Genomic DNA, 24,808 nt, shown 5'->3' on the forward strand with positions numbered 1-24,808 from the left:
GACACAGAGTTTCAGAAACACTGCGTCACACTTTAGCCTTTCTTTCTCCTCAAATTGAAACCAAAATTTTGAGTGATATGATTTTTGGAGTCAAGAATTCGATTTAACCCTAATTCAAATTCAATTATCAGGTTTGAATTCAATTTTAGTTTTAATTTGAGCAATCAGTTTTTGAATTTGAAGATTTATTCTTTTTTTTTCTTAAATTGTTGTATAATTGTGTGCTGTTGATGATTTATATATGTTAGATTTGGTGAATTTTATGAATATTAGAAGTCAATTTTATGTAATATTGATTCGAGAAAACTGTAATTGGAAGAAATGTGAAACAGAATAATGTGTTTGTAAGGGTTCTTGTTTTATCTTGTGGGTTTTCATGTAAATGTTGAATTTCTTTGTAATTAGTGTGTAGGTAATTCCAATTCATGCTCGGATTTTTTGGTTCATGTAGCCGACTCCACTTATGGAGTAATGGGATTAAGGCTTTGATTGATTGATTGGTATATATCCTACTAGTTCTGTATAATGTGTTTGGGATGATTACTCAGATTGAATAACATGATTTAATAGTTTGTGCATGGTATGATATTATATGTTTCAAATTCATGTTGTGTTCCTATGTCCTACTTTCCTGTAATTAATGATGTAAACTGGTGACATTGACAAATGGAATTAAGCCGGATATTTCGATATTTCTTCTATGTGGGCAGGTTTTAGATTAACATCCTGTCGACCTTTTCTAGGGAACATATGTATAAATTCGTATAGAAGAACGGTTCAATGGATATTGCTTCTAAGAAATGTAAGAAAAGAAGCCAAAGGGCCTCTGCTAATAGAGTAAGAAAGAGAGTGAAATGTAGAATTGACTATATTTCTGACATGCCGGATCATGTGCTTCATCAAGTTCTTTATCACCTACATCCTAAGGATGCTGCTCGAACTTGCATCCTGTCTAAGAGATGGAGGCAAGTATGGAATTCATATCATACTGTGGATATTGACCTGTGTAGCTTCGACAAGGTGAAGAAAAGTATAAAGTTAAGATACAAAGATCAAATGATTAATCGGCTGCATGATGAACAATTGCTTAGTATTCACAAGTTCAGGTTGTGCTTTCCTTATTCATTATGGGAGTGGGATGGAAGGATTTCTGATGTAAGTGATTGGATTGTTTCTGCTATTGCGAGGAATGTTAGAGAACTTGAAGTCCACGCTAAATTAAGGCATCCGCAAGTACCACGGTACACTTTGCCTCCGTGTGTCATGATTGGAAGTTCCATTACTGCATTAAGCTTATGTGGTTGTCGTATACCTGCCGATTCAGTAAATCTTCCGCACCTCCAGAAGCTGTCATTTAAGAATATGAAAGTCTCCCTGCTGCAGTTTGAAAATCTGATCTCTGGCTCCCCTATGATTGAGGACTTAAGGTTAATAGAGATACAATGCTCTGAATCGAACAAACTGTCTATCTGCTCCCTAGACAAGCTGAGGCGAGTTGATGTGCACAAGTGTATTCCACTTGATAGTATTGTTATTGAGGCTCATTGGCTTGAGACTTTTTGGTATTACAGTAAGAAAAAAATATTCTGTAAAATTGACTTATCAGCATGTAGGACTCTTAAGGAGCTGATATTGGAATATCCCAGAATGACAGATAAGATGTTTCGTGATCAAATTGTGAAATTTCCTAAGCTTGAGAAGTTGGTTCTCAGCAGGTGCAATGGGTTAAAGAACATCCGCGTCTCTGGAGACAAGTTGAGGAAGCTAGTGATTAGAAGATGTCGGAAATTAGAAGAGGCAATCATAACTTCTCCAAACATAACCACACTTGAGTATCGTGGTAAAATGATGCCAATTTCATTCCTTACTTGTTTAAGTCTAAACGAAGCTGTACTTACCTTTGACCCATCATCGAATGCTACCAGTAAATGGGATGTTGGAGGAAATGATGCATCTAGACTATACAAATTCCTTGATGATATTGATCGTTACAAAGGGTTAAAATTGATGACCCTTGACAAACAGGTAAGAATTCTACTCGGTTGGATTGTGTCATGGATGGACTGAACATAGACCCCTGTTGGTTTAATAATAAATCTTTGAACTGTGTATCAGGTTGTTCTCGTGTGGTAGCTTAAAAATTTTATATTGGAACTTTGTTTCTGAACTGAGTTGATGGTTAATAGGCAGTCTATATTTTTCTTCATATGCTAGTGTTTTTATATTGTTAATTTATTTTTCCTTTCATTGATGAATTTATCTAGGGTGTTATCATTTATGAAGACATCAGGGCTATGGTTCTTCCTTTGCGCCACATATCTAAGCCACATGCAGTGAGAATATCTACTCGATTTCGGGATCTACTTGATGCTGCTTTAAAGACGTTGCCTATTCCATCCACTCTATCTATAATGTCCCACAACACCAGTGACTTTCCTGAGGTACTCTGTAACTTCCCTATAATTTTGTATCTGATTGTAACAATTCGACCACTGACACAGGAAAATATTATATAAATACTTCCTTTGACCCTCATTAGTTCGTAAATTTATTACTATGCATAGTTTAAGATGTTGTAATGTTCATTTCAGCTTACTTAAGCAATTATATGTTTATTTCATTTGTGATCAGATCAAGGCAGACCATATCTTTCATTTGTGTTTGTCTATCACTATACTACAAATTAAATCTAGAACTTTTGTAAGTGGAATGTACACATTAATATGAATCTCTTGGCATTAGATAAATTTTTTTCTGAAAGATTAGTGTACAAATAAGGTCAAAGCTTAGTCAAATTAAGAAATCAGATGACTGCCTTAAGTTATCTATTGCTATTTTTAAAATGAAAGTATTATACATAAATAATTTTAAAATAAATAGATGTGATGATAATTGGGTATTTGTTTAGTTATTTTAATAGAAGATAAGGTGAAAAAAGGAGATAGTAAGTGGAAGGTCAGAATGCTCCTCTGCATGAACTTTGCCTTGTATATGAATGCTGTGTCTTGATGCCATTATTCTTTGTTATAGAATTTTACTCTTTTTTACTCTACATTACTCCTTTGAACCTCCTTAGAATTAAAATATGTCAGAAGATTTTTTTAAGTACAATTAGTGATATAATACTCCCTCTTATAATTGATACTACAAAGTATGCTTCAATCCTGGAGGTCGCAGCTATATGTGACAAATATATTTAATTGTCAATGATTGTATAAACAAATGAAGTTGTTTGAGTGTTGGTTTTTTTTTTTTCCTCTTATTTTTTTGGCTTTGGGAAAAATAAAAATTTTAGTCAAATTAGATGCTTAGCGTATTCAGCTATATTTCATGAATATTACATCAGTTACGTGTATTAATAATTGACTCTGAAAGTCCCGTAAAGTATTTGTTTTTATAGTCTGACATGAAGTATAGCATCATCAATTTATCAAATTATCAATTATTAGGGTCCTGTTTCAATTTTGTAAACTGCATAAGAACAAAACAAACTCAATGGTGAAGCATTGGCAGAAAATGAAATTATCTATCTGCTTGTATGAACATTATGCCTTTAGAATTGATAGAGGAATGTCATTATGAATTTATCGTTCTTTTCAATCACTGGCAGATCATATACGAAGAGTTAGACAAACAAAAAGCAAATCCTGAGTGTTGTGTATTCTTCAAGAACAAATGCTGGCGGCATTACTTGAAAAATATCTCAGTTGAGAATTGGATATTTCAGTCAAGTGGATGGTCTAAAGCTTCTGCATCTCTTGAACGGCAGAAAACAACCTTTGTGCTAGATTGGAGCAAGTGAACACACGCAAGATCGGAAACTCGTAAGGTTTCATAGAGTTGGCAAATCAAGTTTTTATGAATTCTATAGAAAAAGTAAGGAGTAGATTTAGAATTTAGTCCACTTTAGAGCATCACATATGATTAGAGCGCCACATATAAAGGGGAGTTTTTTCCCGAGATTTTAGAGCGCCATGTAGGATTTTTATTTTTAAAAAATTATTAGAGCGCCACATATGATTAATATTTTTAAAACGATACAATAGGATTATGCCACCTAAAATAAGTTAACGTGCCACGTAAGATTATAAATTATAGTTATATCCAATAAATAATTCAAGTGTCACATAAGCATAATTGACCAATGAGATTTTAATGGTTACATTAATTAAATACGAAATATTATCTTTTGAGATTAGGTTTTTTTTATGATATATTACGTACAACTAATAAAATAACAAATGTAATCACATAAATATAAAAAATATTTTTTAGAAAAAAATAGATCGACCCGTGCATCGCATGGGCTTTATAAAGTAAATAATTATGAAAAAATTACCGTTGTTCATAATCAATAGTTTTATATATTTTTTCGAATTCGCTTTTTACTACTTATATTGATTATTTTATTTAATTAACTTTAAAAATTAATTTATTATTTTCAATAATAAAATAAAATAAAATATAATTATAATTAAATTAATTGTATAATTAATACATATAGGAGAGAAAGAAAGTGTGGTGGTAAAAATTTTTATACCATGTGTGGGGTGATTTTTGAAGAAAGTATATTGTATTGTGGTATAAATAATGTGGAGGAGTGAGAAAGTTGTAGAGAGAGAGGGATGGTATAAATTTTTATACCATGAGTGATGATGGTCTTATAAGGTAATTGTAAACTTTGATACTTAAATATTCATTAGTATTTTACGCAAAAAAGAAATCTTCATCAGTCAATATATCTCTTTTAACAAAGGTAGATCACAAATTTATGATTAAGGCGGACTTTTATTAAGTTATTGAAAGACAGAAAAAACATTTAAAGTTACAATTTTCCTAACATAAAATTTATTTTTAAAAAACACTTTTAATGTATGTATCCATTATATTGTATTTGCATTTTCAGGATCTTTTTGTAAGTGCATTTTAAGAAAGAAAATATTATTCAAGCAATTTTTACACTTACTGGGAAATTCGCTTTGATAATACTATATTACTCAATTTTCTCTTTGATAAATAGTTTTAAAAAAAAAAAAAAAATCTTTGATAACCATAAACTAGGGAATTGCTAGGATGAGAAATAAGAAATGAGGAAGTCTCTAATATCGTATATTAAAAGACGTTTCGAAAAACATCCACGTAGATTCCTCACTAGTCCACATTATCCACTCAGTTACTTATTACAACACGTGGCTCTCCCATCCATTTGCTTTTCCTTGCATGTCATACACTTGTAATAAAAACGCAAACTCTAATTCTAAAATTGAGTATCTTACATTCTTACCACCAAGCTATGTGATATTTTATGTTATTTTTTTTTTACACAAAATATTTATATCTAGTGAACAACAATATGAATAACAAATTTAATTGCAACAAAAATTGAATCATAAATTAAACGTATATTAATGATCAAGCCCTATATAATGAACCAGGGTCGGGCCCAAATACTACTTTGAATTTTAAACCAATTCAAGATGATTTGGTTATGATATTAGTGGCTTTTTCATTTTCTCAATTCTCATTCTAGCAATTTCCTCACAACATTAATTATTAATTTTTTGTTAAATTTTGACTCTAATTAGGTTTTTTTTTGCTAATAGTTAAATTAAATTATAAATCTACTAGTTCTTTGCCCGAGCAACGCTCGAAAATTCACGGTTTTTTTTATTATTTTTTTTATAAATTACGTACTCTAAGTTTGTACTCCGTATTTGTTTATAAGTTTTGTATACATTGTTTACGTAATCAAATTATTAAAGATAGATGAGACACGTTAATACATAGTATCTCTATTTTTGTAGTTCGCAAAAAACTTATGAATTTAAAATTGAGTTATAATCCTTTTTTAATAGGAAATGAACAATTCAGGTTATAAATTAATGTAGCAAGATTTAAGGGATTATATAAGGTTTTCTAATATTAATGTATAATTAAAACCTTTCTAGTTTGATAATTTTCTATTTGTAATAATAAATTTTAGTTGAATGGAATTTAGAAATAAGAATGGTAAAAAGTCACTAATTTACTATGACTTTACATTGTTCATTATTTTTAATCTTTTCTAATCATTTATCTCACTTTTTTTATTTATCAAAAAAATATATATATTTAAAGTTGTTCTTTATTTTTGGGGTGTTTAATTTGTATATATAAAAAAATTAACTTATTATTTTTAAGGAAAAAAAAATTTGGCGGGGAAATTTTTAATGAGAACTCGACACGTGTACTTTAGGGATAATTCTGGTGATTACTTTAGTATAAAGTATTAATTGACTCAAAAAAAAATATATAAATAATGATTTTTGTAAAAAAATAAATAAAAAAAATTAAACCTACCCCCTTCCCCTCTCCTGCCATCGATTAGACCCCCCCCTCCCCCCCCCCCCCCAATGTCAACAGCCCCATGCTCCCCCATCGATTGCCAACTCCTTCCTTGCTGGCGAAATCCATCTTGACACCCCCCAACTCCACCACCCCCTCCCCCTTTCCATGGATCAATTTTGTAATAAATCTATATCAAATTTTTACTATAATATTACTCTCATAACCAATACTAAACAGCCAAAATTGGAAGTACAATAACATGGGGTTTAAAAAATTTTAGCTAATATTCAAGTAGTTAACCCCTAATCCTTGTTCGTTTCATGGTATCGATAATTTAAGGTTTATAATTTGGGGGAAATAAACATTCCTGAATGTTAGGGTTTACACTGGGGCTATAAATTATTTGATTTTACATACTTGTGTTACTCTATTTGGTATAAATTAATGAATACAAAAATCTCAAAGTGAAAAAGAAGAGGATTCAACCATTCGGGTATGGGTTTTGGGTTTAGGGCCTTAGGGGTGCAGATTGAGGTGGCCGGGGAAGGGGGGGCCTAGTTTTGGGTGGATTTGGGTGGTGTGTTTTGGGGCGAGGGACGTCAAAGGGGGTGGACCTAGCGCCAACGAGAAGGTATACTGGACGCTGGTGAGAAAAGGGACTACCGGACTGGCAGTGGTGTGAAAGGAGGAGAGGTGGCTTGGGTCGGTGGGGAGGGGTAGGTTTTTTTTGAATTATTTCTAAATTTTTTTAATTATTACAAAACTTAAAAAACTAGGGCTCGTTTGGCATTGTTGTGGTTTTCAATTTTTTGTATTTTAAAAGTGTATGATATATGTTATATAATGAATAAAAAATTAGTCAAACTTATTAAAATCATAATAATTTTGAAAACTGATAACAGAATAGTGAAAACACCTTTTTCTTGTTTCCTTTTTTGGTTTTTTGTTTAAAAAAAAACTGAAAACAAAAAACAATGTCAAACAATAGTTATTACTCCGTAGTTTATAATTCGATATTATGAGACATATTGGATTTTTATACTCGTACAATTCACCAAAGTGAAAAATAAATACTACTCCATACAATGTTTCCAAGTAATTTTGGTTAGGTCATTTGACTCACTTCGAGTATAAATACTTTTGTTTATGTACATCTATACTTAGTATTTAAAAACTATAACTAAGGAAAACACATGTCTCTATCCTATTACACTTCAATATCTTTTTCTCTAACCTAAATGTCACATGTCTTCTTACACTATTAATTAATTTTTTATTACACTATATTTCTTTAATTCTTTCATTAAAATTATATGCTTCATCTTCTATATACACTTCATCTTCATCTTCATCTCCCCTCTTCAAATCAACCTTTTGCTTTTCTCTCTTTAATTTTAACCCCTCCACCTTTATTTAATCCCCATTTTCAATTACAATTCCAAAAATTAATTTTCTTAATCATATTTTTGATCACACATTATAAGCATAATGGCTTATTGATATATCCTAATTTATCTTTCAATACAATTTTTTATGAATGCACGGGTCAGAAGGCTAGTCACGCTTAATGTGTTATCTGCTATGCCTGTGTTTGGTCGGATGTAAAACATTTTCGTTGTTTTGTAAAACACTGAGCAACGTTTAACGATTCGCATCATTTTGGTCATTGAATGCGGAAAAAACATGAAACTTCCGGAAGGTCAGTTTAAGCCCATGGCTCACGAGGCCATCGTGACTCGTGACGGCATATAAACATCTGCTCCAAAAACCCTAAAATCAAAACCTCATCTTTTAAAACTCACTTCTTTACCCCAAATCATTCAACCACCCTTCTCATTATGATTCACCAATCTTTAAATTCCCAAATCCCTAATTAGGGTTCATCAATTCCGAATTTTGTATTGCCTTATCTTCAATACTCTCATCGATGTCCTTATTCATTTGATCTAATCGATCATTATATTATCTAATAATCGAATTTTAAAGAATGATTAAGGCCATTGATGAGGGTATTTAAGCTAATTTCCTGGCAATTTTGTTGTTTTGAAGAATTCGATTTGTTTTCCGTACTTTAATCAATAGGCCTTAGTTATCTTGCTTTTTAATTAGCTTTAATTATGACCATTGATTAAGGTATTGAAGATTAAATCGCTTAATTTTATCATCTTCATCATCAGAATTTCAACCGAATTCGACATGGTAGTATGTAATTATTCGTCGATTTTTATTTCATTGTTATCATTTTTTTTAATCTTATTGCGTTCTTATTGATAACTGTACAATTTCAGATTGTTGCGAAAAATTGATGATTACAGATCTGTTAATTAAGGTTTTTGATTGGGGTGTTATTATTATTATTCAAAATTAAAATTAATTTATAGGAATTGTAAAGAAGCTTCATTTACTGGTTTATGTGGAATTTCAATCACATTTGACTCGTTCCCTTGAAGCTATATCTGTATGTGTTGCTTTATGTATGTTTCTCCTTTTTGCTTATTTACCATTAGCTTTGGAGGATACTGAGGCAGCTAAATTTCAATTCTTTCTGTGTTTTAGTTTTAATTTTCCTAATTTTTTTGTTACTAATTATAAAAAAAAAAAAAAATAATAATAAAATAATAAAAAGGTTAAAGTACATTTAAATTGTGGATTCAAGTGAAATGAATGATTTGTTGCTAGTTTTGTAAGAAATTTGAAATTTGAAATTAAATTTAAAGTTTCATTCTTAGTTGATCAAGTGTTTGAAATTCTGTTTTGATGACTTGATATAATTTAATGATTATTTTGTGCTTTTTAAAAATGGGCTCATATTCACTAGTTAGTACTCCGTAGTTGTTAACTGTAGGGTTTGAATTAGTGTTCAATTATATGTTGTGTGACTTTGGCTGCAAAATTTGTTTCGTTTGGCATCGTTGTGGTTTTTTGGTCTTCAAACTCATATGGTTTATGTCATATAATAAAACAAAAATTAGACAAACTCATTAAAATCACGATAATATTGAAAACTGACAATAGAAAAATGAAAATACTTTTTTCTTGTTTTCTGTTTTTGGTTTTTTGTTTTTAAAAAATATAAAACAATGCCAAACAATAATTGGGCTCCAAGCTATAGTTGTAAATTGGAAATTTGGTAGTAGTTTGCGTTTTTTCAATCTGTTGATTCATTTGATTATCATACATATTCACTCATAGGAAAGGAAAAGAAGGGGAGGGAGGAGAAGAGGATGGGAGGGATAAGGAGAGAAAGGAAGAATGGTGAGTTTTCCTTTCAAATCTCTTCTTTGTTGAAGGGATAAATTTCTTGCAATTTAATCCCTTCATTTTTCTCCTCTCCAATTACCTTTCTTCTTCATTTGTTATCCAAATGAAAGATATTTCATCTTTCCCTACTCTTTCTTTCCCATCATTTCCTTCAATTTAAAAACACCGATAAGATTTTGATTTCATCATATTGTGTGCATTAGGGGTGTTCAAATCCGGGTACCCTGGTTTTCGGGTAGTTGTTCATTTGTCCCATGTCCCGACCCGAATATCTCGGGGACCCGGGTTTCGGGTCGGGACAAAGGGTACCCGGATTTTTTTTATATTTTTTTTAAAACAATTGTTTAAGTAATTTTACGTATTTATGGTTTAAAAAAAAAATTCTAAAAAAAAAATGTATTTATCCTACTATAATCTAATGGAGAAAAAAAAAAAACTAGGGAAACAAATACACTACGGATACCTTGAATTCCATGAACAATGAAGAATATAGCCATAGACAAACGCAATACCACGAATTCAACGAAATACACTACGGATTTAGTCCAATTACCACAAAATACTATCAATTGGATTACACAAATTCAAATTTACCACAAATTACAAAGAAATTTAAAATACCCTTAAAAATACCATAGATTGAAGGCTTGAGTCGCTTGAAATCGTGTGAACCGCTGGAAGCCTTGAACTCGTGTGAACTCGTGAAGGCTAATCCGTGAAGGGTTGAACTCGCGTGAACCCTAATTTGCAGTCTTTCGAAGCAGAGAGGAACCTTAATTATTTCGAAGCAGAGAGGAAGAGAGGGGCACGAGAGCGGCAATCGGCAGATCGAGGAAGAGAGAGAGAAGAAGAGGAAGAAAGGATGAGAGAGAGAGAGAGGGGAAGAGAGAGAGAGAGCGGCAGATGAGGAATGAAGAAAGAGAGAGGAAGAGGAAGAAAGGAGGAGAGAGAGGGGAAGAAAGAGAGAACGGCGAGAGAGGAGAGAGAGGGGAAAAGAGAGAACCCTAATTTGCACTAAACTGAAATACTGAATGGGCTGGGCTAAACTTTGAGGTTTTTTTTTTTTATTTTTTTTATTTTCGGGAAATTCGGGTACTCGAGTATTAAAATATGCGTCCCAGGTCCTGACCCGGATTACAAGTAATTTTCCCGGGTCGGGTACCCGTCCCGAAAAAATAGTTTTTTTAAAAAAAATTTCCCATCGGGTATCTATCGGGTCATCGGGAAATCGGGTCGGGACAATCGGGTCGGGTTTTTTTGAACACCTCTAGTGTGCATACGCTTCTTATATTCTCTCTACAAAGTAGAAGAAATTTTTTTGACTATGTAGTGATACTATTTTCTGTGGTGATTCTAAGAATTTTTTGTTATGGGTTCGGAGTTTTCGAACTTAAAATAATATAAACCTAATTTGACTTTTGCATTATTCATACTCATTTTGATCGTCTTTTGTGGTTTATATTTAAGTTAAAACATAGCCATATCGGTTTTTGTTAAAATCGTCTTAATAAATCTTATCACTATATCTATTGATTATAATTTTTACTTAATTATTAGGAATTAAATATAGTGATTATCATATTTATACAATGACAAATATGACAATGACAAATATGATAATGTAGCAGATTAAATAAAAAAAAAAAAAAAACAAAGAATTACCAATTATACAAGTCACAACCATAATTTGGAGGTGATAGACTGAGAGTGATGCTATTCATTCAAATTTGCAACTATATACTTCCCCTGTTTCTATAAGTGGGGTATCTTGTAAATACAGGTAAAAAAATTTCCTCAAAAGGAAACATGTTAACTAAAAAAACTTCCTAAAAAGGAATACGTGTCAACTAAAAAGAAACGGAGATAATAGTTATTAAGGAGAGGAGATAGACTAAGAGTGATGCTATTCATTCAAATTTGCAACTATATACTTCCCCTGTTTCTATTTAGTTGATATATTAAGGAGAGGAGAAAGAGTGGGAGAATGAAAAAGTAAGTGGGGTACCTTGCAAATGCAGGTAAAAAAATTACCCCAAAAGAAAACATGTCAACTAAAAAAACTTCCTAAAAAGGAATACGTGTCAACTAAAAAGAAACGGAGATAGTAGTTATTAAATAAATCCAATGACTAAGGGTTTGTTCTCATAGATTGAAGTCAGCTGAGTTGAAATGAAATGAATATTTTATAAGAGAAGGAAATTAGCAGTTGAGTTCAGCTGAACTGAAAATAAACGTATGAGAACAAGGGAATCGCTAAAAAAAAAAGTAAAACAAGGGAATAACAATAGCATTAAATAGGCTTGGTTTTAAAATATACTTGTTTGAAATTATGAATGATTAAAAATAGGCTTGGTTTTAAAATATACTTGTTTGAAATGGGGTTATATAGTGAATTACGTTCAGGGAAAAAGATTGATCTCCCGTCATTGTTTAAGTAGCAATTTCAAAATGCACGTGGGCATTCACCACTGATCCATCTCCACATTAACAATTATTCTAGGCACATAAATTGATTTTATATGCTTTCTATTGTTCAGATTTTGCAGAAATTTCAAAAGTCCAGTATGGGTTCAGTGAACCCACTGCACCCATACTGGAATCGTCACTGTCTATTTCTACTCGTAGTTAGTATCATTGAATGAATATATAGTACCACTGAATGTTCAATGAGACAATCTTCAATGGTGAGAATCCTTTCTAAGGGCTCGTTTGGTTGAATGTAGGAATTGAAAATTTCTTGAAAAATTGATTTCCCATGAAATTGAACTTCCTAGGAAACTATAAAAATTGTTTGGTTAACTAAGTAAAGTGGAAATTCACATGGGAGGTTCCACTTACCTAGATCCCCCTGGGTAATTAATTTCCCCCATTTTGTGGGAAATGGAAATTCATGAAAATTTCTACTTTCGATGAATTTGTTAACCAAACAACTTCAAAAAATTTCAATTCCCAGGATTTCTAAATTCCATGTTTTTCTTTGGCAACCAAACAACCCCTGAGTATTAAAATACAAGTTGAGTCGTTTTTAACATTTAAGTATACTTATGTCACTTTCCATTGAACCCTCCATATGCAATTATTTTGTTTCCATCTTTTTTATTTGAGGGATTGTTGGCTTGTATTTAAAAACAAGTTAAATAAATATAAAATTATTATAATATTAATTATGGCCTACATTGTTTGTCAGTTGAGACTTAAGTTAAGTATCTAACTTAGCAACTTTCTTTTAGAATTGCTAAGTTTAGATAACAACTTATTGGTATTCTTTGCAAAAACATCTCTCTTAAAAAATACTACTAGAGTCTCACCATTGGAAATGATTTAACAACTCTGAGTAGTGATTAGTTTAGGTGTATTCCGAATAAAATTACTCCCTCCGTTTTTAAATACTTGCTCCACTTTCCTTTTTCGGCCGTTTTTAAATACTTGCTCTATTTACTTATTTGGAAAGTTTTTACAATATTTATCTAATTTCTCTCACCTAGTGGACCCATTATATATTTCTCTCCTCCAATCCTCTCCACTACTTTTGCTTTTTACAATTTTTTATTCTTCAACTTATCCCACTGCCTCCATATATTATTATTTTCTCCAATTTCTCCTCAAACTCCGCGCATGGAGAAATGAAGCAAATATTTAAAAACGGAGGGAGTATTTGATTGTGTCAATAGTTATATCTATTCTCTCCTGAGAATGTAAACCATGCACTATATACCATACTGTATAAAATGTATAATACCATATTTATTGAAATTGCAAAACATCTCTCTTTATTTATAAAGCTAAGAATCAATTCAATTTGTGTTCACCCTGAGTTATAAGTAACGTCCAAACTATAATACTCTGTAATGTCCGTGAGATGACAATTTTGTATATTTAAGGTCAGTGGCGGATCCAGGATTTCTAGCTAGAGGTAGCACTACGCAATAGATAACGTATTAAAAAAATGTGAATAACTAGAACTCATAAATTAGTCGTTATATAATATAATATACTTCCTCCGTTTTATAATGCTTGCTCCACTTTTCATTTCCGGTTGTTTTAAATACTTGTTGTCTTGCTCCATTTCCTTATCTCGAAAGCTTTTACAATATTTAATTCACTTCTCTTAACTAGTAGGATCTAATAAAGTGATTTTTTTTAATTAACTTTGATTCTCTCTTTTCTAATTTACCTTCTACTAACCCAACTACCTCTATATTTTATTACTTTCTGACTATCTTTAATATCTCCTAAATCTCCGCGCATAGAAAAATAAAACAAATATATAAAAGCGGATGGAATACTATTTAGATTATCGTTTTTTAATACTAAATAATTTAATGCTTAAATACGAGCTTTAAAAAAAAAGATATGTATGAAAATGGGAAGAATTAATATGAATGGAGAGAGTATGGACGTATGGTAGATTAGAAAGCTAGTAACTCATATGAATATGGGAAGTTTAGGTTAAAAAAAATAAAAAAAATAAAATAAAAATAAATCCAAGAGGTCTCGAACCTCTGACCAGTGTACATGCATTCAGACTTTTTATCCAACCTTCCGCACCACCGAACCATCGCACAATACTATGTAGCATCTTACAAGGAATAATATATATACTGAATAACTGCTGTTGTGTATTGAACACTTTGCCATTTTTTTTTGAGGGGTAGCACGTGCTACCCCTTGCCTCTATGTAGGTCCGCCAATGTTTAAGGTAATGAAAATTGACTCATTAAAATTGCGTTACATAATAAAAATTGAAAGTTTTTTTCCCTCCAAAATTCAATAAATAAAAGAATAGAAAGAATCATGTTTATATACGTGTAAATGTTTGCTTCAACATAATCAACTCTCTTTAATCAATGTCTTCACATAAAATTGCTTTCTCTCTCTAAATTTTCTCTCTGACTTCTCTCTAAAGTTTTTCGTTTTTTGCATTTTCTCATTTGATGGAGGAGGACACTCCACCTCCTTCTTCTCAATCCTTACCTTCATCTCAAAGTCCCCTAAGTTTTCGTGAAGTAGTTGCTACTTCCTCTCAGTGGTTTGATGAATCTAGAAAAATTATTACTTCATCAAATGATTGGGATGATCATGAAGATATGGTTCCAGATCATGCTTTATCCGTTCAATTTTCAAAGGAAACTCTATCTCGCTTAAGACAACCATGGAATCTCACTTTAATGGGAAAATGTCTAGGAGTGTCAATTCGTCCTCAGTTCATGGACACTCGTGCAAGAATTATGTGGAAGATCAAAGGTAATCTTGAGACCATTGATCTTGGCCGTAATGTCTTTCTCTTTCGTTTCTCAATGCAAGATGATTATGAGCGTGCGTTATTTGGAGGTCCTTGGTTTATTTTAGATCATTACCTCATGATTTCTAAATGGAAGCCGAATTACAGACCTGAATCAAATTATTTTGATCAAATGGCGGTTTGGATTAGATTTCCCGAGTTACCAGTTGAATACTACGACAAAATTGCTCTGTTTGACATTGCTAAATTGGTTGGTAAACCAATTCGTGTCGATTATGATACAGACAAAATCACTAGAGGGAGATATGCACGTGTCTGTATTGAAGTTAACCTCAAAAATCCATTAGTGACTAAACTCTGGATAGGAGGTGCGTGGCAAGCTGTTGTGTTTGAGAACATCACTTCTCTCTGTTTCAATTGTGGTAGAGTAGGGCACTCTAAGGAGCAGTGTACATCTCCCTCTTCTAACACCTGTGCTATCCCTGATAAAGATGTTGCTACTCCTACTGATATTCCTCCGCCTAACTCCTTTTCAGAAATCAAAGTTGGCCCACAAACCAAACCTGAGAACTGTGACAAAAATTCGGTTGCTGCTAGTTCCTTCTTGGATCACAATTTGGGTTGTTCAGATTATGGGCCTTGGACCCTTGTTACTAATAGAAGATCAAAAAAGAAGCCAGTTAATGCTTCTCAAGAATTAAACAAAAAAGAAACACCAAATAAAGTCAACTATACAAGTAGTATTGGGAAGGGTGATAAAATTAAGTCTTCTGTCAATAATAAAAAATTCACTCCCACTACTACTAGAAAACTCACCCTTGCTCAATCTTGGAAAAAGAAGAAGCTAAGTGATACAATTGCTCCTAATAATACTCAGCAGAACATTCCTATTGGAAGCAACTTGGAGAATATAACACACAAGGATAATATTTTAGAAGATCTTGGAAGCAAAAAATTAATTGCCAAGCCTTTGTCAGTTTCTCATGCAAAAGACAGTTCCCAACACTTGTCAATTAATTCCCCTGATTTGTCTCTCCCAATACTGCCTTCTATAAACCCCTATGTAAACCCTTCATCTCCTTCTCTGTCACTTTCAAATAACCCTAACCCTTCTTTATCTACTCTCTCTTCTCTAAATATTGCTTGCTCCTCTATTTCCCCTGCTTCTAATGGATCAGACCCAAAAAATTCCTCGACTGAGTTCGCAAATGGACAAAAAATCACCAACACAGTTGAACTCATCTCAAACTCCGATCATCAAGCCGCAACCTCTGAGAGTGTCGGAGATGAATCAACTCTTATTGCCTCTTCGAACTCCGATGACATGCAAGTCGAGTTTTCGAACTCACATTCCATCCCCATCACCATCAACAATTCTCAACCTCTTCCCGGAGGTGCCGGAATTCCAGACCGACCATCTCCACAAACGGAACTCCACGGAGCTCTCTTACTTCTGGACTCACTCAAAAGGAAAGAAGAGGCTCAAGTAATTCCGAGAATAGTGCAGCAGGATGTTCCTCATCCATTGGTAATCCCACGAGGCTTTCCAATAATTCCATTGGTATTCGCAAGTCACGGCCAAGAAATTTCAAATCCACATCGACCAATGGTACTTTACATTACTCAGGACGAGGTGGTGGGAATCCAAGTGAATGCGACATATTGGGAAACTCCGAGGGGGTTTCGGGAAATTTAGAGTGTGACAACTCCAATTCGAATGGAGGATGTGTATCAAGTGGACTTATCGGATGCATGGAGGGATTGGGACGAGTACTATCTCCCCCTTAATCCAAAACCAACTGATGTTCCTACGGTTTTGTTACAACGACCCCTTCCTAATCTAAAAATGAAATTAATCCTTTGGAATGTACGGGGTGCTAACAAGAATGATTTTCTTCCTGCTGCTGCTCAAATCGTCTCTTCTCATAATCCGACTATTTTCATTTTTTTGGAAACAAAAAGTGATGATATTCGTGCTAGACAAGTCATGCTTCAATTAGGGTTCCATGACTTCAAAGCTATTCAACCTACTGCTAGAAGAGGAGGGATTTGGTTATTTTGGAAAAATACGGTTGATCTTCCCTCATACTCTTATGATCCTCACCGATTTCATGCTTTGTTCCACTTCAAGAATGGTGCTCCGGAAGCTCTTATTACAGGAATGCATGCCCCTAGTAATCCTTCGGAAATGCACAAATATTGGAGGGAGATGGCTGATTATGTTCCTCCTTCTTCGACCCCTTGGCTAATGTTGGGTGATTTAAATGAGGTGACTTCTCAATCGGAAAAATCAGGAGGTCGTAGTTTTCGTCCGTCTCAATGTCGTGACCTAAACAATTTCATGGATAAGGCGGGTATGGTGGATCTTGGCTTTAACGACAATCCTTTCACATGGAATAATGCAAGGGATAGTATTGATAACATTCGTGAGCGCCTTGATCGTGCTCTTGGCAATGCAAAATGGCTAGAGTCTTTCCCTAATACTAAGGTAATCCATCTTCCTAGAGTTCATTCTGATCACTCTCCGATTATGGTTTGTTTATATAATGATTTTGTGCATCGTAATTTCCCTTTTAGATGCAAAGAGGTGTGGCTAGAACACCCTAATTTTAAAGATTTTTTTATTTCTAATTGGGAAAAACTGAGTGATAATTTTATGGTAGGTCAGAAATTTTTTTTGAATAATATAAAAAATTGGAACTCGAATATTTTTGGTAATTTAGCTAAAAAAAAAAAGAATTTGATGGCTAGAATAGATGGTATCCAAATCTCTTTAGCTCATCACTATTCTTCCTTTTTAGTTAATTTAGAGAAAAATCTTTTAAAGGATCTTCAAGATATTTTCAAGAGAGGAAAAATAATTTGGGCTCAAAAGGCCGGAATTAATTGGAGAAAGTTTGGTGATTTAAATACTAAGTATTTCCATGTCATTGCTTCTGTAAAAAAATCTCGTGGAAAAATTATGTGTTTAAAAGATAAAAATGAAAATTGGATTTTGAATCAATCTGTTTTAATGGATATGGCTACTAATCACTTTCGTGATTTGTTCTCTTCTTCAATTCCAAACTCTTTTATCCAACCTCACTTTACTCCTCATTGCAAAGTTTCTGATCTTGATGCTAGTTTGCTTTCTGCCTTCCCCTCCTTCGATGAAGTCAAAAAATGCCTTTTTAGTATGCAACCAATGAATTGTCCTGGGCCAGATGGTATTCAACCAAGGTTCTTTCAAATTTTTTGGGATGATTTGGGTGATATTTTACATAAATTCTGTGCTGAGTGCTTCTCTTCTAAAACCCTTCCACCACAAATAACCTCTTCCTACATTTCTCTCATCCCAAAAAAGGCCCAACCTGATTACATCACTGATTTTAGGCCAATTGGTCTTTGTAATTCAATTTACAAATTAATTACAAAGATCATTTCAGCTAGAATTCGACCTCTCCTTTCATCTCTCATTAACCCTTTACAATCGAGTTTTATTCCAGGGAGGGGAATTGAGGACAATATCATTGTGATTAAAGAGGTGTCTCATCTTTTCAAAAAGGCTAAGAAAGGAAAACAAATCATGGCTTTAAAACTTGACCTAGCCAAAGCTTATGATAGCCTTGAATGGAGTTTCATTGATATCACTCTCAGAGATTTTAGTTTTCCTACTGATTTGGTTGATCTCATTATGGCTTGTATTACCACTCCTAGAATTTCAGTCTTATGGAATGGGCAAATCACTAATGAATTTTCTCCATCTCGAGGAATTAGGCAAGAGGATCCAATTTCATCTTATATCTTTGTTCTTTGTTTGGAGAGATTATCCTTAATGATTGATCATGCTGTTATCTCAAAGAATTGGAAACCCCTCAAAATTTCTAGGAATATCTCTCTTTCTCACCTGTTTTATGCTGATGATGTTTTCCTCTTTGGTCAAGCTTCTTCTTCTAATCTTGACAACATCATGAATGTTATTAATGAATTTGGTAGGATGTCAGGTTTAAAGGTCAACATGCTCAAATATTCTATCATTTTTCCTCCTTCCATGTCTTTTTCTCTAAGACAAAGTATTGCCCTTTCTTACCCTATCAAAATTTCTTCTTCCTTTGGGAGGTATTTGGGTGTGGAAATAAGCCCTAATAAACTTAAAGTCTCACACTTCTATGACCTCCTTGAGAAAACCCTTGATAGAATTAAGGGTTGGCAAGCCAAGCTCCTTAATATAGCTGGGAGGAAAACATTGATCAAGTCTGTCCTAAATTCTTTCCCTGTTTATGCTATGCAAACCAACTTGCTTCCTATCTCCTTGGTTCAATCTCTAGAGAAAAATTGTAGGAAATTCTTGTGGAATAAAGTTGATAGAGCTCGATACATGCCCCGTACTAATTGGTCTACTGTCACAAAACCAATTCTTCTTGGGGGTTTGGGAATAAGAAGGTTAAGGGAGTGGAATTTGGCTTTTATGGCCAAGTTGGGATGGATTATGCTTAATGATCATTCGAAGCTTTGGGTTCGAATTTTTAATGACAAATATCTTCACCGATCTGCTCTTTTAGATTGTGATCCAAAACCTTATCATTCTCCTATTTGGAGAGATCTTTTAAAGGGTAGAGATTTATTAGCTTCGGGTATGATTGTTGGTATAGGAAATGGTGAATCAACCTCCTTATGGTATCATCATTGGGTAGGTTCCAAGCCTCTCTATCATTACCTTAATGGTGATGTTCCCCCTTCTAAAGCTCATTGGGCAGTGTCTCACATCATCAAAAACAAAGTTTGGTTTCTTGACAATATCAAGCACCTTTTGCCTGATAATATTCTTAATATGATCCTCTCAGTTCCTATTTCTACAAATTCGAACTTGGAAGATTTTATTAGATGGGCTCCTTCTAAGGATGGGAACTTTAACATCAAATCTGCCTATCACCTTCAGTGCAATCCCTCTCTTCTTCTTGATTCCTCCAATTCTCATCTTAATACTTTCTGGAAAAAAATTTGGAAAATAAAAACCCGTCACAAGTATAATATGCTTCTTTGGCATTGTGCTCACTCCATTTTTCCTGTTGCTTCCTCTATTTCCTCTTTCATTCCTTATATCTCTCCCATTTGTAGTCGATGCAACCATGAGGATGAAACTCATCTACATCTCTTTAGAGATTGCTTTTCTTCCTCCATCTTATGGAATTACATTTTCCAAAGACTCCCTGTTCCCAAGAATTTTGACTTCTCTTCATTTAAAAATTCGAATTGGGATAATTGGATTAATTTTAATTTATCTCAATCGGATAAATGGAAGGTGATTTTTTGTACTTGTCTTTGGCATATTTGGCGGGATCGTAACTCGGCAGTTTTTGAGATGAAAATGTACAGATCGATGCATACTTACAGCAAGTTTTATGTGGATTATCAATCCAACTCTCACATTCTGCAGGGGAAAGGCAAGGTTGATGCTAGTTCTTCGTCTATGTCAAATTGGAATCCTCCAAGAGAAGGTTTTATGAAACTGAACACGGATGAGTCCTGGAGAAACTCTAAGATGGCTGCAGGTGGTGGTGTTATCAGGCGTAGTAACGGAACTTGGTTCTATGGTTTTTCAAGTAAATATAACGCTGTCACTCCCCTAGCTGCTGAATTATATGCAATGCGTGAAGGTCTTAATGTTGCTCTTGGATTTAAAGTAAAGAAGATAGAGATTGAAACAGATTCGGAGTATCTTGGGAAGCTCTTCAACTCTGTTGATTTGGAGTATCTTGGGAAGCTCTTCAACTCTGTTGATCATGTTCCTCACCACGAGTTGTATGCTGTTATTAATGATGTTGCAGGGATCCTTGAAGCTAATGGCAATATCCTTATCAGGCATGTCCCTAGAGAGAAAAATACTTTGGCTCATAGTCTTGCTGCTTATGGTCTGAACATGAATATAGGTCACAAGGATAACTTCCTTGTTCCTCCATTTGCAAAGCACATCTATGATGCAGATCTGGGTGTTTGTTCTTCATCTTCTGGATAATTGCAATTTGAAGTGGTTCTCGTCTGTTTGGATGTCCCCTTTTGGTATCTCCTGTTTGAACAGATCTACTGGTAATTATATTAGTATGACTAACTTTGTTTTAATCCTCTGTAGCTGGTGTTTGTATTATACTGTTGTAATTAGGACTGCCAACACTGTTCTTTCTGTTGGTGTAACGGGTAGTACTTGCTGTAGGAAGTATTTTTTGAATCCCCTTACTAGCCATGTATGTAGGGATTTCAGCTTTTGTTGTAATATAATCTCTAAGGCTTTAAGCCAGTAATATAATTTCGTCGCGTTATGTGAAAAAAAAAAACTCTCTTTAATCATTTATATATAACCCAAAACAACCCTAAAAGAATAAATCACATTATATATATTCACTCACAATCTCCCTCGCCTTTCTCCTAATTTCTTAATTGACATCAATAATATAAACCCAATAATTATATTACATCATAAACTCACATATTATCTTGTAATTTCTTGGACTCAACATTGTTAACTTGCTTCCTTCCACGGCCTCTCCTCCTCCTTTGCCTCTTAGGAATAGACCCAACTTGAGCCTTCCGGTCTCCCTTGCTCGGATGCAACGATCACACACTCCGGTGGTGGGACCGGGTACTGGATCGTGGCGTAACAATAAGAGTAGTACATGTACTTCTCTCTAAACCACTTCATAGCCTTTTGTCCTCTAGGAGTTATTTATTAATACTCCTTTGTTTTCAATTTCTTCCTTCTTTGCGTTACACTCTAGGGAGTTTGTGGACCCCGCAAATTGCTCGATGGGGTCCACAGCACACCGGTCTAGCACGAAGACCATGAACTCGGACTCATACTTGACCTTGTATCTGCCACCCGCGGTGGCCCAACTCGAGGCGTCGCAAATGGTGGCATAAAGGGACATAGGCTTAGATGGGTAGTTCGATCCCATTACTTCATTTTGGACTATTTCTCTGATTGGGACATTGTCTACGTAAAATCAGCATTGCATGAAAAAAAAATATATATCTAGTGCTGTCAATTCGGGTAAATGGGTCGGGTTTGAGTCGGGTTAGTGTGGGTCGGGTCATCTCGAGTCGGGTCAGTACGGGTTAATGTCGGGACCTATGCGGGTCGGGTTTGGGTTGGGTCATGCTTGAGTCGGGTCACGTCGGGTCATACATCTTATCGGGTTTGGGTCGGGTCAATAAAAGGTCGGGTTACATTCGGGTCGGGTGAAAAACAGGTCGGGTTACATTCGGGTTTTTACGGGTTTAAACGAGTTAGGGTCCTGTTCGGGTTCGAGTCGGGTTCGGTTCAAGTCAATTATTTACGGGTTATAATCAGGTCAGATCATTATCAGGTTCGAGTCGGGTTCGGTTCAAGTCAATAATTTGCGGGTTATAATCAAGTCGGGTCATTTTCAAGTCGGGTCATTCTCGGGTTCGAGTCGGGTTCGGTTCAAGTCAATAAAATTTTTAAATTTTTTTTGAAAGCTCCAAATTGCATAATTTAAAACATTTAAAAAATATATTAAAATAAACAAGTGAATACTAAAATTTGAAAAAAAAAATATAAGTAGTTATATGGAAGTTTATTACGGGTTATAATCTTATGTATTTGTTAACGTCGAATCTTTATTGTAGATGTCATATGACTTTTAATTAATGAAATGTTTTTGCTATTAAAAAAAAAACTTTATTTATAAGATAAATTTAGAAAAAAAAAAATACATTTGGCTGATTTAATTAGTCAAAATCACTATCTTTCAAAAAAAAAAAATTAGACAAAACACTATCACCGATTCACCTCACTCACCTCATATTGCCTCAAATACGTTTAAAAAACATTGACAGCTCAGAGAGTCACAGCTCTACTCTAAAACTCTATCACCTCATGTCCTCATATAGTTCATTGCTCATATAGGAAGTAGAAGATAACTAGGAAAAATAAAATCAATCACAATAGAGATTTCATGGTGGAAAATTTCGTCAATCTCGCCATTAGAGTGCAACCTTCCTTAATATACTAAGATTCAGTCTTTTTTTTTTTTGGCTGTTGTCCAGTTCAGTTTTTCTTTGACAAGGATTATGTAAGAGATAAGTCAAGTAAGATGAGAAAGGCCACTTTTGTTTCATAATTGGAATCCATGTTAATAAATTGAAAAAAAATCCTGAAACTCAATAGTCAATACGGAGTACTCTTTTTATTCTAAAAACTCCTAAATCCTAAAATTCGGGTTTGTAACAGGTCGGATTTAAATTCGAGTCGGGTTAGGAACATGTCGGGTTAGTAACAGGTCGGGTTGAATTCGGGTTATGACGGGTTAAATCGGGTTTGGGTCATTCTCGGGTTCGAGTCGGGTTCGGTTCAGGTCAATAATTTACGGGTCACATTCGGGTCGGATCCTCTCTAGGTCGGGTCATGGTCGGGTCTAGGGTTGGTTTCAGGTCGGGTTAGGTCGGGTTCGGGTCACCATTTTTTTCGGGTTCAGACGGGTTAGGGTTAGGGTCGGGTTAGGGTCGGTATTTCAGGTCGGGTCAGCTTTTGACAGCTCTATATATATCTACCGTTTAGTAATAATGTAAGTTAAGAATATCAGCTTGAATTAGTGCTATTTCTAAGTTATCTCATAATAATTAAAAAAAATTAAAAGTGCAATTTCTTCTTAAACACGTAAGATATTACTATATACTTCATATAAATATATAATATACTTCATATTTTTTTTTATGTAAAATAGTTATAAGTCAATAAAAATTGTGCTCCCTTTGATTTTAATTAGCATGTCATTGAAAAATTTATTATATATAACATCTTAAACTAACCGTTACCTATAATACGGCTATACAAGATAATATTATGTTTATTCTAGCCAACTATATAAGAACTTTATAATAGTATACAAAAAATAAAGATGTTGAAATTGTCTTTATCCAACTAATTAGATAATCAAATAGCGGAAGAAAGTAGTTGGCTAAAAAATTTATGACAATTTTGCCCAAAAAATGGAAAAAAAGGAAACAAGGAAAAAAAATGATTAATTGCATAAGAGCTAAAATGATTTTTGAAACCAAACACTATAAATGTATAAATAATGATTGAAGGCAAAGAAGTGTGCAAATTCAAGACATTTAGGGTCTGTTCTCATTGACTGAACTGAACTGAAGTGAACTGAACTGAATTGAACTGAACTGAGTTGAACTAAACTGAACTAAACTGAAATGAATAATTTATAAGAGAAGGAAATTAGGAGCTGAACTGAACTGAACTGAACTAAGCTGAACTGAACTAAGTTGAACTGAACTGAACTGAACTAAACTGAGCTGAACTAAACTAAACTGAACTGAATTTCAACGTAAGAGAACAGGCTTTTAGTCATTGCAATTTGCAATTAAAGAAATGAAAAAAATATATCATCAGATCACTTTGAATTAAAACCTTGCAAAATCATGAAATTTGAGTAGAAATGTTAGTAACAAAATAAATTTTCAATGATTGTTTACTTAAAAACGGCTAATGCTGCTTATATATGAATCACCTAAATACAGACCAAGTACTCACACCATGCATAAGGTGTACTTAATTACATTGTTTTGCTACTTATAGGTGATATCGTTTTCCAAACACAGTAAAACATTACAAGGGTTGGAAACAGTACAAAAGTCATTCAGCCATGGATCGGAGTAGTGTTACTTTTCATAGCCGTCAAAAGGGCATGCTTGAGGAGAAGATCAAAAGAGTAAGCTGAACAAGAACCATATAAACTAAACAAACCAAACCATTTTGATAAAGAGTATTTCAGGATATCAAAATTGAGTTTTAGAACAAACAAAATCTAAACAAACCATTTTGATTTGAGTTTTAGAGCAAAGAAAATCAAGATAGAGTTTCAGTGTCACCTACTCCGGGGCAGAGATTATGTATGACAGAGATTATGTGAGGATTTACAGCAAATAACCTTTTCTCAGCTGTGAGTCAATACATTTTGTAGATCGCAT

At 33.7% G+C, this 24,808-nt stretch overlaps 1 protein-coding gene across 2 annotated transcripts; it reads left to right on the plus strand.

The window, feature by feature from the left end:
- The first annotated feature begins 22 nt into the window (after positions 1–22).
- On the plus strand, positions 23–4,867 carry LOC145559973 (F-box/LRR-repeat protein At3g03360-like). 2 transcript variants are annotated; one of them, XM_081621235.1, is made up of 4 exons: positions 23–131; positions 744–2,025; positions 2,265–2,441; positions 3,611–4,867. In XM_081621235.1, the coding sequence occupies exons 2-4, from the start codon at positions 781–783 to the stop codon at positions 3,800–3,802; spliced, it is 1,614 nt and encodes a 537-aa protein (XP_081477361.1). In that variant the 5' UTR covers positions 23–131; positions 744–780; the 3' UTR covers positions 3,803–4,867. The 2 variants fall into 2 exon arrangements, with proteins under 2 accessions (XP_081477361.1, XP_081477359.1); XM_081621233.1 differs by having other exon boundaries at positions 30–131; positions 711–2,025; positions 3,611–4,865.
- Positions 4,868–24,808: the final 19,941 nt, after the last annotated feature.

Source organism: Chenopodium album, chromosome 9 (genome assembly GCF_948465745.1).
Source record: "Chenopodium album chromosome 9, dcCheAlbu1.1, whole genome shotgun sequence".
NCBI lineage: Eukaryota > Viridiplantae > Streptophyta > Magnoliopsida > Caryophyllales > Amaranthaceae > Chenopodium > Chenopodium album.

Coding starts and splice junctions, on each gene's coding strand:
- LOC145559973 (XM_081621235.1), top strand. CDS start 781: ATGGATATTGCTTCTAAGAAATGTAAGAAAAGAAGCCAAAGGGCCTCT. Junction 2,026..2,264: donor TGATGACCCTTGACAAACAG/GTAAGAATTCTA, acceptor GAATTTATCTAG/GGTGTTATCATTTATGAAGA. Junction 2,442..3,610: donor ACACCAGTGACTTTCCTGAG/GTACTCTGTAAC, acceptor AATCACTGGCAG/ATCATATACGAAGAGTTAGA.